Genomic DNA, 18,043 nt, shown 5'->3' on the forward strand with positions numbered 1-18,043 from the left:
AAACTTGCAGCACTCCAGAAATAGAGTATTCTTAATCTGCTAAAGAATATCAACAAAATATCTAAAACAGCAACATACTTAAGGGTGGGCAATTGAAATTAGATTTGCTCTTACCACTTCTGATTAATATTGCACTGAGGTCCTAGCCAGTACAGTACAACAAAAGAAAAAAGCAAAAGGATTGAAAAAGAAGAAATAAAATTCATTACTTACAGATTACATTACTGTGTAGGCAGAAAACTAAAAGAAACTATGTATAGATTTAATAAAGGAATTTAGCAAGGTCACTGGATATAAAATCAAAATACAAAAATCAGTGGTGTTTCTATGTATCAACATCTCTAGAAAGAGACATTTGAAAATTATGCCATTTGCAAGAGCATCAAAAAACATCAAATACTTGTGACAAAATCTAAGGAAAGTAGTGCAAGAATTCTACACGCAAAACTGTAAGACATTATTGAGGAAATTAAGTAAAATCTAAATAAAAAGAAGGATATACTATGGTCATGGATTGGAAGACAATATTGTGAAAACATTAATTCTACACCAATACCTACTGATCTACAGATTCCATACTGTGTCGGCAATCTCAGCAGGTGTGTGTGTGCCACGCTGAATCAAAAAAACCCCACAGAAATGCAAATGACCAAAAGTAGCCCGGCGATCTTCAAGAAGAAAAACAAAATGGAGAGTTACTCTTCCAGATATTAAGACCGACCATAAGCCTAATGTAATTTAGACAATGTGGTGTTAGTGCAAGAATGGACTACAGTCCAGGTGGGTTATAAATATAAAAGTGAGAGGTAAAACAAGTTTAAAGAAAGAGAAGATTTATATTCTTACAGGAGAATATTTATGTTAGGATAAGCAAAGATTTTTAAAAACAGAACACCAAAAATATTACAAATGTAAAGGAAGATATTAAATTTATTATTAAATTAAATATTACTCTTAGAGTATATTAAAAGCAAGATCTTATGTTTTTCAAAAGATACCAGTTCAGAGAATGAAAAGGTAATCCACAGAGTGAGAAAGAAGATTTTCAAAAATAGAGTTGACAAAAGGGCTCACTTCCAGATTATATAAAGAATTCCTAGAAATCAAAAAGAAAAAGGATGCCTGGGTGGCTCAGGTCATGATCCCACGGTCCTGGGATCGAGCCCTGCATCGGGCTCCCTACTCAGTGGAGAGCTTGCTTCTCCCTCTCCTGCTCCCCCTGCTTGTGCGCTCTCTCTCTCTAATAAATAGGTAAAACCATAAAAAAAAAAAACTACAAGGGGATGGGGTGCTTGGCAGACTCAGTCAGTGGAGCGTGTGACTCTTGATCTTGGGGTTGTGAGTTCGAGCCGCACGTTGGGTGTAGAGATAGCTTAAAAATAAGATCTCTAAAAAACCCTACAAAACTACAAGGGATCCCATTACAGAACACCTAAAATTGAAGGCTGACAACACTGGCTTGGTTGGTATGATATGAAGCAATGGGAACTCTCACACTTGGCAGGTGGAGGTGATATAGTGACCCCTGCTTTGGAAAACTGGTATCATCTAATAAATTTGAGCATAGGAAAATCCACTTCTAGATACATACTCAGCGCAAATGCACACATATGGTCACTAAAAGGCACAAAAATGCACCAATTTTATTTATAAACTCATATGCAAAATTCTAATAAAAATATTAGTAAGCACTCAGTAAAGATGAAACGACCAAGGGGCTTAAGGAAAAGGTGCTCACAAATCATCGGGGAAAGGCAAATCAAAACCGAGTGAGATATCATCCCACAGTGTTATGATGGTTACAACCCATTCGACACGAAATCCCAGGCAAAGACAGCAGGTCTTGCTGGGGATGTGGAGAAACCGGAACCTTGTTCACTCCTGGTGGTGGGAAGGCAGAATGGTGCTGCGCCATGGAAGGCAGCGTGGAGGCTTTTCGAACATTGAAAATGGAACTACCGTAGCATCTAGCAGTCCTGCTTCTGGGTACAAACACCAAATAACTGAAATCAGGGTCTCCAAGAGATACCTACACTTCTATGTTCGTTGAAGCAAACGTGTGGTGGATGAATGGATAAAGGACATGGCGGGGTATACATATAATGGAATATTGCTCAGCTGTAAGGAGAAGATTAATTCTGCCTCTTACTGCATGAAATAAGGCAGACACAAAAGGACAAAGGTGATTCCACTTATGTGAGGGACCTGGTAGTCAAATGCATAGAGATAGCAAGTGGAAGGATGATTGCCAGGGGCTGGAGGAGGGAGCGATGGGGAGTTGGTGTTTAATGAGTATACAGTTTCATTTAGGGAGGATGGTAAGTCCTAGAGACCTACTATAAAGCATAATGCATATAGCCAACAATACGGTATTGTACACTTAAAACTTTCTAAAAAGATTTTATTTATTTCGCTATTGGGGTGCGGGGAGAGCACGAGCAGGGCAGAGGGAGAGGGAGTCTCAAGCAGGCTCCGCACTGAGCCCAGAGCCCCACGTGGGGCTTGATTGCACCACCCTGAGATCACGACCTGAGCCGAAACCCTGAGTCGGTTGCTTTACCAACTGAGCCACCCAGGTGCCCCCCCATTTTTTTTTTTAGAGAGGATAGCGCTTACAGTAACTGTTCTTATCATGCTCGCTTGGGCAGAACATATACTAAAACTGGAACAATACAGAGAAGATTAGCATGGCCCCTGAACACGGATGGCACACAAATTCGTGAAGTGTTCCATATTAAAAAAAAAAAAAAAGTTCTTATCGCACACAAATAAAGAAGGAAAAAGGAAACTTTTAGAAGCGATGGTTAAGCTTTTGACATTGTGGGGATGGTTTCGTGGGTGTTTACTTATCTTTAAACTCATCAATATGTAATATTAAATATATATAGCATTTTTGTATGTCAGTCATACCTTAGAGGAAAAAAACAAATGTCGGCTTTTTTAAACCACTAACATGAAGTGAACTCTCCATTTTTTTGTGAGTTCTTGTTAGCTTCTTGTGATGCTTGAGTTGGTTTTGTTCCTTTTGATGAGGAATTTCCATTTTGGGAAGAATAGAAAAAAGATATATTTTTTAAAGATTTTATTTATTTATTCGACAGAGATAGAGACAGCCAGCGAGAGAGGGAACACAAGCAGGGGGAGTGGGAGAGGGAGAAGCAGGCTTGTAGCGGAGGAGCCTGATGTGGGGCTCGATCCCAGGACTCCAGGATCATGCCGTGAGCCGAAGGCAGATGCTTAACCGCTGTGCCACCCAGGCGCCCCAGAAAAAAAGATATTTTTATCCTAAAAATGTTTTTGGTCCAATAAATGTCTTTACACGAAATTATCTGTGATTTTAAATAAACATTACACATTAAAAAAAGTTTACCAAAAATCGCGCTTTGACTGCTGTGCAGAGAACAGCCTGGAGGGGGCGAGAGTGGAAGCAGGCAGGACGCTCCGGAGGCTTCTTGGAGGCGAAGCATTGAAGCTTTAGACTCTTGACGGGTTGAACCTACACAGGGAGGTGCCTAAGGAAATGGTCAAAAGAATAAGATCAGAATACGTTATTTCTGAGTTAAGTAGAAGAAAAAACTGGAATGATTAAAAAAAAATCCGAAATAAGGCAAGAAGGACGAGTAAAAGAAATATAGAAAAGGAGGGACAGGGGCTCCTGGGTGGCTCAGTGGGTTAAGTGTCTGCCTTCGGCTTAGGGAATGATCCCAGGGTCCTGGGATTTTGGGCTCCCTACTCAGAGGGGAGACTGCATCTCCCTCTCCCACTCCCCCCACTTGTGTTTCCTCTCTTGCTGTGTCTCTCTCTGTCAAATAAATACAATCTTAAAAAAAAAAAAAAGAAAGAAAGAAAAGGAGGGACAATCAGAAACCACAAAATAAATCCAAACCCATCAGTAATTGGAATTAATGCAGACGCTCTAAATCTCCACCGCTCGATAGAGTGGCCAGGCATTGTGGAGCACTGGAAGGTGGGCGGCGGTCTGGGCTGAGATCCATCCCGTGTCCGCGGAAAATGCACTGCAGACTTTGGAGACCTAGAATGAAAAAAAGTGTAAAGCATCTTATTAATAATTTTATACGGATTACACCTTGAAATGATTCACATTCTGGACACATTGCTAAATAAAATATATTATTATAATTCACCAATTTTTATTTTTTTATTTATTTTATTTTATTTTTTTTAAAGATTTTATTTTTTTATTTGACAGACATAGAGACAGCCAGCGAGAGACGGAACACAAGCAGGGGGAGTGGGAGAGGAAGAAGCAGGCTCCTAGCAGAGGAGCCTGATGTGGGGCTCGATCCCATAACGCCGGGATCACGCCCTGAGCTGAAGGCAGACGCTTAACCGCTGTGCCACCCAGGCGCCCATTTCACCAATTTTTAAACTCTTCATTGTGGCTGCTGGAAAAGACTTAAATTACAGAGATGGCTCGCATTAAGTTTATGTTGGACAGCATTGTTCTAAATACTCAAATTAAAAGACAATTATTGCCGACGGAGTAAGAACATTTAAAATCCAGCAACATGTTGTTTACATTTAAACATAAAAGATGTAACAAGTTGCTAATTAAAGGATGTAAACAGCCAGAAAGAAAGTTGGTTTAGCCCTACTAATAACAGACAGCACAGAGTTTAATGTAAAAAGTGTTACTAGATATAATCATGAAAATAGAACAGTTTTAATGTGAATGCACTTAAAAACGGTCTTGAGGGGCACCTGGGTGGCGCAGTCGTTAAGCGTCTGCCTTCGGCTCAGGGAGTGATCCCAGCGTTCTGGCATCGAGCCCCACATTGGGCTTCTCCGCTGGGAGCCTGCTTCTTCCTCTCCCACTCCCCCTGCTTGTGTCCCCTCTCTCGCTGCCTCTCTCTCTGTCAAATAAATAAATGAAATCTTAAAAAAAAAAAGAAGAAGAAATACGAAGTGTAAAGAATTTGAGTCGTTAAAGAAACTGAATAATAAAAACCTTCCTCCCCCACACAAAAAAACCCATCCCACAAATAAGATGCCCGATTCAGATGTTTTTACAAGTTAATTTCATAAGTATCTGTGTGACTAATAAAGCTAAGAACTTGCAAACTATTTCAGAATATAGAGAAAAAAAAGCACAGCCAGGTGTTTTATTTTTTTCTTTGTTTTTGTTTTCGTTTAGAGAGAGCGAGAGAGACAAAGAGCGGTGGGGAGGGACAGAGGGAGAATCTTTTTTTTTTTTTAAGATTTTATTTATTTATTTGACAGATGGAGAGACAGCCAGCGAGAGAGGGAACACAAGCAGGGGGAGTGGGAGAGGAAGAAGCAGGCTCATAGCGGAGGAGCCCGGTGTGGGGCTCGATCCCATAACGTCAGGATCACACCCTGAGCTGAAGGCAGACGCTTAACGACTGAGCCACCCAGGCGCCCCCAGAGGGAGAATCTTAAGCAGGTTTCATGCCCAGTGTGGAGCCCAGCACAAGGCTCAATCTCACGACCCTGAGATCACGACCTGAGCTAAAATTAAGAGTCAGACGCTTAACCAGCTGGGCCATCCAGGTGCTCCAACACCCAGTTTTTTCTTTTTATGAGGCCAGCATCGCCTTAATACCAAAACCTGACATGAATAATCTGAGTCAGAAGAATTATAGACCATCTACCTCCTATGCACAGATGCAAAAATCCTACCTAAAATATCAGTAAATTGAATCTAGCAATGCATTAAAAAATACATCCTGATCGAGTTGGATCTATTCCAGGAATAAAAGGCTGGATGATTGACATTAAAATAGTGATGAACCTAATTCAGCACATTGTCAATCTAAAGGGGAAGAACTATGTGATGCTCTTAAGATTATGTGACACAGAGAAAACGTTTAAAAAATTCAACATTTATTCATGATTTTTGCAAATCTCTTAGCAAAATTAGGAATAGAAGGGGATTTCCTTCATCTGGTAAGGGCTACCTAAAAAGCCAACCGCAGATCCATCCTTAATGGTGAAACAGGAAAAACATTCACTTAAAGATCAGAAACAAGACAAGGATGTCCAGTTTTTCAATGTCATTGTGACAGCTACAAGCATCTGTTGCATTGTATGTACCAGCAGCAGATGTGGGAAAATATAATTTCAGAAAGAGATGCCACTTACAATAGCACCAACAAGTGTAACACACTTAGAAACATAAACATGATGTAAGTTATTTATGGAGAAAGTTATGAAACATTCTGGAGAAACACTCAAGAAGACCCCAGTGGAAGAGGAGTTATACCATGTTCATTGATTGGAAGACTCAGTGTTATGAAGATATCCATACTTTGCAGTTTGATCTACAGATTCAATGCAGTTCCAATAAAAATCTCAACAAGGTTTTTCATGGAAGTTGACAAGCCAAACAAAAGGCCTATATAACCAAGATCATCCAGAAGATGAAGAATAAGAAGGGCCTTGCCGTCCCAGATAGCAGGACTTATCATAGTCATTATATTAACGAACAGTGTGGTACTGGTATAGGTAGAGACCCGTTGGCCAATGGGATAGGGTTTATCTGCCTGGCTTCTTCTTGGGAAATGAAGGATGCTCTCAGAGGACTTCCTTGTCATCAGGAAGATGACAACCTATTGCTTCCTCTAGTTGGATATGAGTCTGGGACACATACTAGCTCTGTTTTTTTCTCTTCTTAATCTCACAGATTTTAACCTAAAATTCAGGTACATCCTGCAATGGATGTACCCCAAACTTCATCACTTGAGGCTTTTGGAGATCGATACCAGGAAAAGACTCATCGGTTATTCCTGCTCCCCACCATCTCTCTTGGGAAGGAATGCACATGCAAAACCAACTACTCCTTGATTAGGGAACGGGGCAGGGGAAGCAGTCGACCCTTGAGGAACATGGGTTTGAACTGCGTGAGTCCACTTATATGCATTCTTTTCTCAATACACATACTGGAAACATTTTTGAAGGTTTGCGGCAATTTGAAAAAATATGCAGAGGAACTGTGTAGCCTAGGAATATCGACAAGTTAAGAAAAAGGTATGTCATGAGTGCATAGAATATATGTAGATACTGGTCTATTTTACCATTTGCTACCACAAAATGCACACAATCTGTTATAAAAAGTAAACATTTATCAAAACGTATGCACACGAACATAGACCGTACATGGTGCCTTTTACAGCGTATCCTATGTAGGCATAAGGTGAGTGATATTTAATATAAAATTACTAATGTATTAGTTTTCTTGCTGTTTTATAACTTTGCTTTCAAAGAATTGGAGGAATTGTGAGTCAGCCTATCATCACACCTGTTTTTTTAAAAATGCAATAATGTCTCTGATACTGTGTCATAAGCATGAGAGTAATACTGTCTGCCATTAAAACTTTGTAACAATTCATTCATTAGTGTACAGGCTGGGCTACAGTGAAGCAACTGGATGGGTTACACCAGGCCACCACAAAGAAATCTTATCGCTGCTTCTATGTTACTAACGGATGAATCATGATCATTGTAAAGAAACAGGAATTTCTTTTTCATATTATCTTTTCACTTTTGGTGTCTAGTGTTAGTAATACGTGCCACATCAGCAGTGGGTTTTTTTGGTCACGTCAAATGACATTGATGGAGGTACTGATAGACGATTGGTCTGATAAAGAGATGATGTAAATTTACAGTATTGATAAATACAGTCCAGGACTGTACATGTGTTTTCCCTTCCTTATGTTTTTTTTTAAAAGATTTTATTTATTTATTTATTTGACAGAGATAGAGACAGCCAGCGAGAGAGGGAACACAAGCAGGGGGAGTGGTAGAGGAAGAAGCAGGCTCATAGCAGAGGAGCCCGATGTGGGGCTCAATCCCATAACGCCGGGATCACGCCCTGAGCCGAAGGCAGACGCTTAACCGCTGTGCCACCCAGGCGCCCCTCCTTATGATTTTCTTAATAACATTTCCTTTTCTCTAGCTTACTTTATAGTAAGAACACAATGTGTAATACATGTAACACAGAAAATAGGCATTAATCAATTGTTTATGTTATCAGTAAGGCTTCCAGTCAACAGTAGGCTAGTAGTAGTTAAGTTTTTGGGGAGTCGAAAGTTATATGTGGATCTTTGACTAGGTTGGGGATGGTCAGTACCCCTAAACCCCATGTTGTTCAAGGGTCAACTGTAATAACAATGGCCAATATTTACTGAGCACCTAGTATGTGCCAGAAACCACTCAGCTAAGCACTTGACATGTCTTCCCTGTGCTCAAGTACTGGGCGGAGGTTGTATTATGAGGTGTGAGGTACTGGAGGGTATTATTATCCCTACTTTACAAACAAAGAAACTGAGAGAGAGAGAGAGAGAGGTTTAAGCCAGCTGCTTGAGGTCACTCAACCAGTAACTGATGAAGTGAAGTTTTAGATCAGAAGAAGGAAAGGGAAAAGATCTTGAATTATATATCAAAATTATTATCCCTCCATGCATGGGATCTTTGGAGCTGCTTCCCATGTTGTATAGCTGGGGAAACAGGCTCAGTCAGGTAAAGGGACCTGACCATGGGGACACAGGGGAGCCCCGTAGGAGGGGGGCAAGTCAGTTCTCAGGGCCAGGTGTTGGTGAGAATGTCCTGAAGTGGGAGGGAGGGTAGAACGTGGAGGAGAAGGGATGGGGGAGGCAGGGAGGCTGGCTGGAAGTCTTGGATTTGAGGTCCCAGGATGGAGGTCAGCACACATAGCCTCAGAACCCTTCTCGAGCTGTTGTGTGAGGTCACCCAGGACCTGTGAGAGGGGGACCACATGCACAAAAAGTCATGACGAGGGTATTCATGACTGCGTTTTGTGTACTACGAGGAAGCGACTTATGCGTCCATCGGTAGAGAAGCGGATAATAAAGTGGGTTCTGTGTGTTTGCTGGAGTACCGTGTGGTAGATTTAAGAAAGTGCTTTAGGCAAAGGTTCCGGGATTAGAAGCCTCCATAACTTCTTAGATGAAGGACTTTGGGCCAGCTGCTTCACTTCTCCGTGCCTCAGTTTCCTCTTCTGTAGTTGGGGGACAATAATAATAGTGACACCACAGAGTGGTGGTAAGAGTTTAGAGAGATGACACATGTCCAGCACTTGTCCCTCGGAAATCACTGAGCAGATCGGGGTTGTGAGGTTTTTCTGTGGATAAGGTCAAGTGGAAGCCTCCAACATTACTCCCCTCCACACCCTTTGTCAATCAAGGTGGTAAACTGAATGCAGTGTTACATCACAATGCAAGGGCAGAAGTTAGTGCCACTCTTGAAGGTCTAAAGGCATGGTGACCAGGGTCTCTGACCCCTCTGGGATAGGAACTCAGTCACCTCACCGGGCAAGCCACCTAGATGAACAGAAGTACCGGCTAAGGGGGAAGGGACTCCAGAAGGAATAGCTGGGGGGCGGGGCGGGGAGATGATGAACAGGGGGGAGCGGCAGCAGGGGACGATTCCACTTCTGGCTGGGAGAGAGGCCAGCAAGGCTCCCCAGCAGCTGTCCCCACACGTCGTGAACCTCTCTGCAAAGCACAGGGATCCAAGTGGCATAGGGCGCGGACTGTCCTGGATGCCCTGGAGTACCTCCCAGATCCCAGCGGGGCGGGGGGGAGCTTGCTCTTGCTACAGTAACACGTTACTGCAAACTTAGAGGCTTAGAACAACACAAGTCTATAAGCTTACAGTTCTGGGCTCACAGCAAAATGTCAGCAGGGCTGCATTCCTTCTGGAGGCTCTAGGGGTGAGTCTGTTCCTTTGTCTTCTCCAGTTTCTGGAAGGCATCTGCTTTGCCCAGGACTGATGGAAGGAGGAGAGGTGCTGTATGGGTATGCTAGGGTGGCCGTAACAGACTGAGTCACTTAAACATCAGAAATGTGTTTTCTCACAATTCTGGAGGCTGAAAGTCTGAGATTGAGGTGTCAGCAGGACTGGTTCCTTCTGAAGCTTCTCTCCTTGGCTTGCAGCAGGCTGCCGTCTCCCTACACCCTCACGTGGCCATCCCTCTGTGTGCTGACCTCCTCTTCTTGTAAGGACGCATGTCATATTGGATCAGTGCCTACTCTAATAACCTTATTTTATAGGAGGGGCTCCTGGCTCAGTCAGTAGAACGTGCAACTCTTGATCTCAGGATCGTGAGTTTGAGCCCCGTGAGCCCCATGTCGGGCTTAGAGTTTACTTTAAAACAAAACAAAACAGCCATTATTTTACCTTAGTTTTCTCTTTAAAGGCCCTATTTCCAAATGCAATCACATTCTGAAGTAATGGGTGTAAGAGTTCAACATAAGAATTTTGGGGACACAATTCAGCACCCATAACACGGGGGAAGTTCCCATGCCCTGCTTTTTGGAACTACAACAACAACAGCAACAACAACAACAACAACAACAACAACAACAAAAGAGAGACCCAGAATAGGGAAAGTTCCCCAGAGGTATCTAGGGGCCCCCAAACTAGGAGAGGCTTCATTACAGAGCCCAGAGAGGCTGCAGGTCCCCAAAAAGGAAATGACTTGGCGGTGTCTCTGGGCAGTTGAAGCCACAGCCAGCCTCAAAGAGCTTCCGGGGCCTCAAGCTGGCTGAAAATCAGCCTTGTGAGCAAGGCTTGGGAGCAGCAGAGAATGCAACAGTCTTGATAAGTCATAAGTATAAAGATGGAGGACTGATGAGTCAGAAGGAGACTGGCGATGGGCACCTGTGTGGACACGTGGCTTGAGGATCAAATGGATCCCTCCCTCACCCTTAATGCCGGGACACTGCCTAAGCTCCCTGGAATTTTGGCAGTTTGGGGAAAGGAGCATGTGGGCAGGGATGGTTCCCAACTGACTGATAGTTCTTAGCATCCTGGTGCAAAGGGATCTTTGCACAAAGTAAGTTGCATTAAGAATAAAAAAGAAGTTAAATTATTTGCACTCCTTGCAAATTGCAATTTATGTGTGTCATAGTTTGGGATCCTGTAGAAGTGACTCTGATAAAAAGATTTGAGGCAAACCTTCCTCCAGAAGGAATGAAGCCCTGCCGACACATTGATTTTACTTCCATAAGACTCGTTTCTGACTTCTGATCTCTAGAGCGATGCGGTAATAAATGGCTATCCTTTTAAGCATCAGCAGGAAATGAAAACAACCATGAGTTCTCACTCTTCCTGAAACTCATAGTCATCTCAGGCTGTCATTTTTTTTCTCACCTCTGACAGAGAAGTGACTTCACCTCTCTGTGCCTAGAATTCCCCACCCGTGAGATGGGTGTTACAACACTACCCCACAGTCACTATGAGAATGAAATGAGTTATTGTGAATTAATGCACTTAGCACAGTATCTGGTACATGGTGAGTACATCAGATGTATCACCTGTAATTAACGATCCTATTACTTTAAGAGAAACAACCACAAAAGCACAAAGCTGGAAGGTAACTGACATTCAGCCTCTGTGTGGGAGACAACGGTGGGAGGGGGGTAGAGGAGACGGGGGTGAGCGGGGGAGCCCCTGCCTTATCCAAGAGGGACAGCCACTGCCCAGCTTGGGTTGTTGTTCACAGCTTCCACATTTCCAAGAGAATCCAGAAATTCGGATTTGTTCACACGCGGAATTTTGTAATGTTTAAATATTGGCCACTAATTTCCATATTAAAAACACACTTTTAGGGCACTTGGGTGGCTCCACAGAGCAACCAACTCTTGATCTCAGGGTCGTGAGTTCAAGCCTCACACTGGGCAGGAAGCCTACTGAAAAACAAACAACAACAAAAACACACCTAGTGACTGGATGGGGCTGGCGGGTGTAAGGTTACCTTCGATGGAATCACTGAAAAGAATATGAACTTTAAATGTGCACATGGTTATAGCTATGCTTACAAAAAGAATATCTACTAAGGATTAAAGAACTCACTGTGGGCCAAGCTCCGGAAAACTACTTAAACACTCAAGTCGTTTCACCTCACAATGACTAAGGTAGGGTAGAGGCCACTATTCGTATTCTTTTACAGATGAGGAAACTGAGGCCCAGAGAGGCCAAGGATGGATCTTGAGATCACCCAGCTGGGAAGTGGCAGAGCGGGGCTTTGAACCCTGGCGGCCTGGCTTCCCCAAAGACCCATTCTTGTTTTCTCTGAGACAATGCATCCCAGGATTGAACACGGCCATGTTTAGCAGGAGGGTCATAACATTATAATATGAAATTAATAAATGATTTATCATCATTATTTTTACTCCTACCACCTCTGGGTCTTGGCAAGAGATGAAGGGAGAGCTTTCCAGGGGCTGAGGGAGGGTGAGGATGCAGACCCCAGGTCTCGAGGAAGAGCTAATTGTGGGGGAAGGTAATATCTGAAAGGTTGCCGGAGCGGAATGTGAAAGCGGAAATCAAAGAGATAAACTTCTCAGAAATTGTAAAGTAGGTCAGTGGCCTGGGCTGGGGGCTTCCCACGCCATGTTCTATCTGAAATCAAGTTGGGGTCTAGGTCTCCTACAGCACCAGCCTCTACCCCTCCAGGGCTCTCTGCGCCTTCTCCCTCCTACTTTCCCTCCCCTCCCTCTCTTTCCATCTCCCTCCTACCCTACCCATCCTCTTACCCACCCTCTCTTCTTCCGCTTGCTTCTCCACCTCAGGGCTGGGAGGCCCCTCCCAGGAATGATCTTTGGAGGCTAAACTTAGTGAGAGGTTCCATCCCCAGGCGGAAGTTGGTGGCTGCTTGTGGCTTTGTACATACACCGTCCCCACACCTTGGTCTCATCAAAGCCACGGAAACAGAAAAATGGTGACAAGAGTAAAGGAAACTCCAGCAGGGGCTGGGGCTGGGCATTTGGGGCCGCCCCACCTCCCACCAGTCCTCAAGGGCAGAGAGGTGTGAAGCTGTGTGCCCTTGGTGGGAGTGGAGGGGGAGTCCAGGGTCCCTGCCTCTATGTCTGGAACATGGGGACAACAATAGCTCCTGCCCAGGTGTGTATAAAAGGTTGTGACTCACACTAGATGCTTGGCATAAGGAAAGCGCCTGACAAATGCTGTTCTTAATATTCCTAAATCACTTATGTCCCTCGCACACTTACGGAGCTCTTACTGTGTACCAGGGACCATAACAAATGGCTTTTTCCGTGTCTGATCTGATGTAATCTGTATAACAGACCTGGGGCGAGGACTGGCGTCACCTCCCATTTTACAGATGAGGAAACACAGGCACCAAGAAGTGATGGGACTTGCTTGAGGTCACACAGTAACAAGTGGCGAGTGAAATTGGAATGCAGGACCATCTGATTGCAAAGTCTATTTCCTTCCCCCCATTCCAGGCAACACGACAACAGTATCGACAATAACAACAATAACCCATCCACTTCTGGGGGCTGAGCCTTTATCTTTGGGTCCTGAGTACCAATACCTCCCTTTGGCCACACCAGAGTTCCTGCTCATTTATACAGACCATCTGATTTGTATGCGTATCATTATCTGCCCCTCCCTCTGCCCTCCTCCCATGCTCCCACTTGCTCCAAGCTTCCAGCTGGCTGGGTAGACCAGCACTCTGTCCTGGATGTCTGCAGTAAGGGTGCCTGGCAGGAGGGAGCCTCCCCTTCCTCAGGAATGGGAGACTCGAGGAGGAGGCCGACCTGGGCATGAGATCTCTCCCCTCCTCCCCCGCCTCTGAGCTTCCTACATGGAGTTGAGCCAGCTGGGTTCAGTTTTCTGATCTGTGAACTTGTAAAGTGATTTCCACGAGCGATTCCATCTACCCCTCTGCCTCTGTGAGGCACTCTTCCCCTGAGAATAGACAGACCCAGGTGCAACATTTACCATTTATTTCCAAGACCCGTGGTCGGGGAGCCCAGGGCTTCAGACAAAGTCTGGTACTCATCCCAGGATGTATTCGTCTTGGCTAGGGAGGAACCTTGGGCTGCATGTGTTGTGTGTGTGTGTGTGTGTGTGTGTGTGTGTGTGTGTGTGTGATGGGTGTGGCCGTGATGCCGCGTGTGGAAGTCCGATGTGATGATCACGGTACCCCATGTGTTACACTTGGTATGACTGTATGGTCCCTGTGGGTGACTGCGGTTGTGACGATGACTTCTTGTGACTGTGTCATATGTGGCTGTCACACAATGCCTGTGACTGACTGTTTGTGACACTATGGCTTGTGTGTAGCTGTGTGAGACTCTGATGCTTTGTGGGAATGAGTGCAGTGGTGAAAGCGATTGTGGAGCTGTGTGACTCTCTGTGACGCCGTAGGTGTGTCTGCGTTCTGTCTCCCTCCCTCCTTCCCCCCTTCCTTCCTTCCTTTCTCCCCACCCTCCCTTCTTTCTTTCTCTCTGCAAACATTTTCCAAGTGCCCGCCCTGTGCCAGGCCCTGACCTGGGTGCTGAAACACAGCCGTGACGTCCTGGTGGGATGTGAATGCTCGACGACGGCGCTGGGGTCCAGCCAGGCGGTTGGTGATGCGTTGGTAGCCAGCCACCGGCCGCGATGGGAGTAATTACACCAAGAAAATCACGAACACTACAAAGCCTCTTCCCTGCCGGGAGAGCTGGTTGGCAAACAGTTACGGGCACATGGCACGTGGGCTGTGCGGGAGTCTCCGAGGGTCACCTTACACGGCCAGGATGAGGTGTAGCCACGCAGCTGTGGGCGGAACTTGAATGTGTGACTGTGGCCGTGGGTGGGCCTGGGCTGGGCTGTCCTCATGGATGAGTCCTGACGATGACTCCCTCCCCACAGCCGCCCACACTCATGCGAGTGGGGGACGGTGAGGCTTCCTGTCTTCAGCCAAGTCCCTGGACCCCCAAGTCCCACTCTTCTCTGAATCAACAACATAAATACCCACCCCTCACCCCTTCTACCTGAATATCAGGCAGATCAGCTGTCCCCCGCGCTGGGGGCCTCCAGACCCCCGAGTCTCTGGGTCTTGGGCTGCAGTATTGACTGTGGCAGGGTCTGCAGTGTTCCCTCTGGTTTTCCAGAGGTGCCTGCTGGGTCTTCGACCTTCAGGCGGGGCTGGGTTCTCAGGCCCTGCAGGTGCCCGCCGAGCTCTTTGCTTGCTGAGTCTTGGGCTCCCCAGAGCACCCCCTGAGGTCACACTGCCTGTCAGACCCCCACTCAGTCCACTGTCAGTCGTTCCTTCACACCATGAAAGCCCCGAAGTAGGAGCGGGTGCCATCGCGGAGTCGGACCAGGCGCTCGTCGGGCACCCGGACCACCACCTCCTCGCCTGCGTCCAGGTGCACCACGCCCCCCAGGAAGCTGCTGTCCCACCAGACGCGGGGGTTGGTCGCCCGCCCGCAGGGTGAGCGCCGGCTGACCAGCAGCTCCAGCTCCTCGGGGTAGCGGGGCGTGCGCTTGTAGAGGCCGTGCGTGATGGGCAGGCCGCTGCTGAGCCCCTGCGGGCAGCCCACGCCTCCCAGCTGCACCTTGGAGTAGACGTAGTAGTAGCCGGCCCGCGCGATCACCAGGGAGCCCTCGCGGTAGCTGAGGCCCCGCAGGAAGGCCAAGCCCAGCTTCGTCTCCCAGAGCAGCGGGCCCCCGCTGCCCGTCAGGCTGGAGTTGGCTCCTGGGGACGGAGACAGAGGGGCCCGGTCAGCACGTGTCCGTCTCCGGGTGAGGGAGGGTGACGGCCCCCACCCAACCCCCAACCCGTGTTAGGCCGTTTGAGAATTTCATACGTATGAGCTCGCTTTATCCTCACCGTGCAGGTGGGAGAACGGAGGCAGCCAGAGGCCAAGTCACTTGCTTCTTATACATCTTAACTCATTTTGTCCCCCCTCCCCCGCAGGTGGGGAAACTGAGGCATGGAGCAATTAAGGGCCTGGCCAAAAGCATCAAAACTTGTGAGGGGCAGAACCAAGGAACGGAGACGGAACACACCCCGGTCCGGAAGCCTTATAATCTCCATGTTCCTCAGTCTCTCTCTCAGTAAGATGGAGATATGCATCCTGCCTCCTTAGTGCGTAAGGAGTGCACGTGTACGGAGGGAACTACAGCGCATGCGGCACGGTGAGCCCCACGTAAGGGGTTATTCACTAAACGAGATGAGAAACGCCTGGGTGTAGGCAACGTCTGTGCTCTGGGCTACGCTGGGAATGGCGAAGGACACACGGATGGATGAATGACGTGTTGGCCATCTGTCTGGTCTTCCCAGGACACCCTGCCCCCCTCCCCATCCAGGACCCAGGGTCCCCTTTACCTGTAAGGTGTGCAGCTGGGTTGGCCTGGTGGGACCTCCGCTCTGGAGAGAGAGGGGAGAGATTAGCGATGAAGGCAGTGGGGGGTAAGGGCCAGCCCCCGAAGGGGTCATCAAGTCTACCTCCTGGTGTCAACCCCACCCTTTCCGGAGTGCCCCAGACTTCTGCTTCTCAGGCCTGGGGGAGGGGCACCTGCCGGGCTCAGACCAGTTGTGTAAATCACATTGGGCAATGGGCTGAGGGGGCGGGGGCAGCGTGGGAACCATCCCGCCGGCCCTCCCTGGGGCCAGGACCCTGACTCACCTTGGGTCAGCTGCTTCCACGAGTCTGCATCTCCGTCCTGAAAAGGCAGAGGAGCCCAGGGTGAGGAGCTGCGGGGCCCACGCATTGGTGTGCTCAGACTCACGGCGGTGAGACACAGCAGACCACGGGCACAGGCACCACCCAGGGCCACGTGCACACCCCTGCCCTACCCAGCAGCCTCCGTAAATAGACATAGGGACGCACCACTTTAGGATTCAGTGACTTCATGGGTGTAAAGCGTGCCCCAGCACCTGGCACGTAGTAAGCACTATGTAAGGGTTAATTAAATAAGTCATACATCGATCTGGCTGGCAGGACACATGGACATCGACACCGACAAGTGAATATGGACACGGGGCGTAGGGTACAGACCTGGACACTTATGTGACACACTGACAAGGCACACGTGGACTCGGATACATGGCCACATGGTTTATGGGTCCATGCGGGTCTGTGCATAATGCCAACGCGTGGGCTACAGACCGGCCGGCACGTGGACACGCGGGCACACGGACGGACGTGGGACGGCGGCATGGGTTCATGTGAAGGACGTGCGCGTGTGGCCATCAGATCCAGTCACAAGGAGAAGGGACCCAGAGGCACAGGACACGAAAGGCCAAGACCACGTGGCCACGGCGTGGGACACAGAGATACAGAGAGATACATCCACAGCCAAGAGCAAACTGACAGAGAGATTCTCAGAAGCTCGAACCAAGTGGATTAGTGACAGTCCCCACAGTGGGGATCGGGGCGTGGCTATAATAATCAGCAATGTCGGAATGTCAGTGCCGGGGCTTACAGACAACAAGGCTCTATTCTGGACGTAAAACTTGCTAAGAGACTAATTTTATGTGTTGCCACCACTAGAAGAAATGGTCATTATAGCACACCACAGAGGTCTTCACCAACGTGGCAAGCGATCATATCGCAAAATAAATGCGTCAGATCAATATACACCTTAAATGACAGAATGTTACATGTCATTTATATCTCCATTTAAAAAAATACAGGTTTTGATCAATTGTGCCATCATGGAGAGAATCCCAAGACCACCCCCAGGCACCACGCACACAATATGGTAATTCATTCCCTGGGACGTGGGCACTCTTATTACCACACCCATTTTACAGATGAAGAAACTGAGTTTCAGAAAGGAGAACTGACTTGCCCTGGGCTGCCCTTGGTCTGTCTCCTGTCCTGCACACGCACGCACACAGAGATGCCCAGTGACAGAGGAGACCCACCTGCCACGAGCCCCAGGCCCCACTCACCAGCAGAGGTGTGACCATTGCCCCCAGACGCCAGTGCAGCTGAAGCAGGAACCAGCCCTGGACGGCCAGCCCAGCCGCCAGCAGCAGCAGCAGCAGGCCCAGGCCCACCTGGGCCGCAGTGCACGGCCGTCTCCGGCGCCTGCGCCCCAGCCTCGTGAATGGGATGTCTGTCTGTCCGTCCACCGTGAACACCGAAGGTCGCACAACTGTCTCCTCCATGCCTGAGCAGATGAGGTCCCGAGACACCCCGGGGGCTGGGCTAGCACAGCTGGGTCCCTGGGCAGGGAGGAAACCACAATTGCCCAATGCTTCTGGGCTTCGCACTGCAGACAGGCGCCCGTGGGT

At 47.5% G+C, this 18,043-nt stretch overlaps 1 protein-coding gene and 1 non-coding gene across 5 annotated transcripts; one reads left to right on the plus strand and one right to left on the minus strand.

The window, feature by feature from the left end:
• The first annotated feature begins 2,634 nt into the window (after positions 1–2,634).
• LOC117802175 lies at positions 2,635–2,739 on the plus strand. The gene has a single exon (XR_004625216.1). It is a non-coding gene; the product is annotated as a U6 spliceosomal RNA (small nuclear RNA).
• Positions 2,740–3,299: 560 nt separating this feature from the next.
• Positions 3,300–18,043, minus strand: TNFSF14 (TNF superfamily member 14). Of its 4 annotated transcripts, XR_002144338.2 has the most exons (7): positions 17,699–18,043; positions 16,428–16,464; positions 16,127–16,168; positions 14,302–15,493; positions 9,655–9,768; positions 3,887–4,033; positions 3,300–3,512 (listed from the first exon to the last, which is right to left on the minus strand). XR_002144338.2 is itself a non-coding variant. In XM_002927764.4 (4 exons), the coding sequence occupies exons 1-4, from the start codon at positions 17,915–17,917 to the stop codon at positions 15,066–15,068; spliced, it is 726 nt and encodes a 241-aa protein (XP_002927810.2). In that variant the 5' UTR covers positions 17,918–18,043; the 3' UTR covers positions 13,214–15,065. The 4 variants fall into 4 exon arrangements, 1 of the variants encoding a protein (XP_002927810.2); XR_860404.3 differs by lacking the exon at positions 9,655–9,768 and having other exon boundaries at positions 3,914–4,033; XR_860403.3 differs by lacking the exon at positions 9,655–9,768 and having other exon boundaries at positions 3,370–3,512.

The sequence above is a fragment of the Ailuropoda melanoleuca genome, chromosome 4, assembly GCF_002007445.2.
Source record: "Ailuropoda melanoleuca isolate Jingjing chromosome 4, ASM200744v2, whole genome shotgun sequence".
NCBI classification, from domain to species: Eukaryota; Metazoa; Chordata; class Mammalia; order Carnivora; family Ursidae; genus Ailuropoda; species Ailuropoda melanoleuca.

What these genes read in the sequence shown, in the direction of transcription:
- TNFSF14 (XM_002927764.4), bottom strand. Translation starts at nt 17,917, where the DNA reads ATGGAGGAGACAGTTGTGCGACCTTCGGTGTTCACGGTGGACGGACAG. An exon ending in GTGGAAGCAGCTGACCCAAG is followed by an intron (nt 16,169 to 16,427) that starts GTGAGTCAGGGT and finishes CTCTCTCTCCAG; the next exon opens with AGCGGAGGTCCCACCAGGCC. An exon ending in CCCAGCTGCACACCTTACAG is followed by an intron (nt 15,494 to 16,126) that starts GTAAAGGGGACC and finishes CTCCGTCCCCAG; the next exon opens with GAGCCAACTCCAGCCTGACG.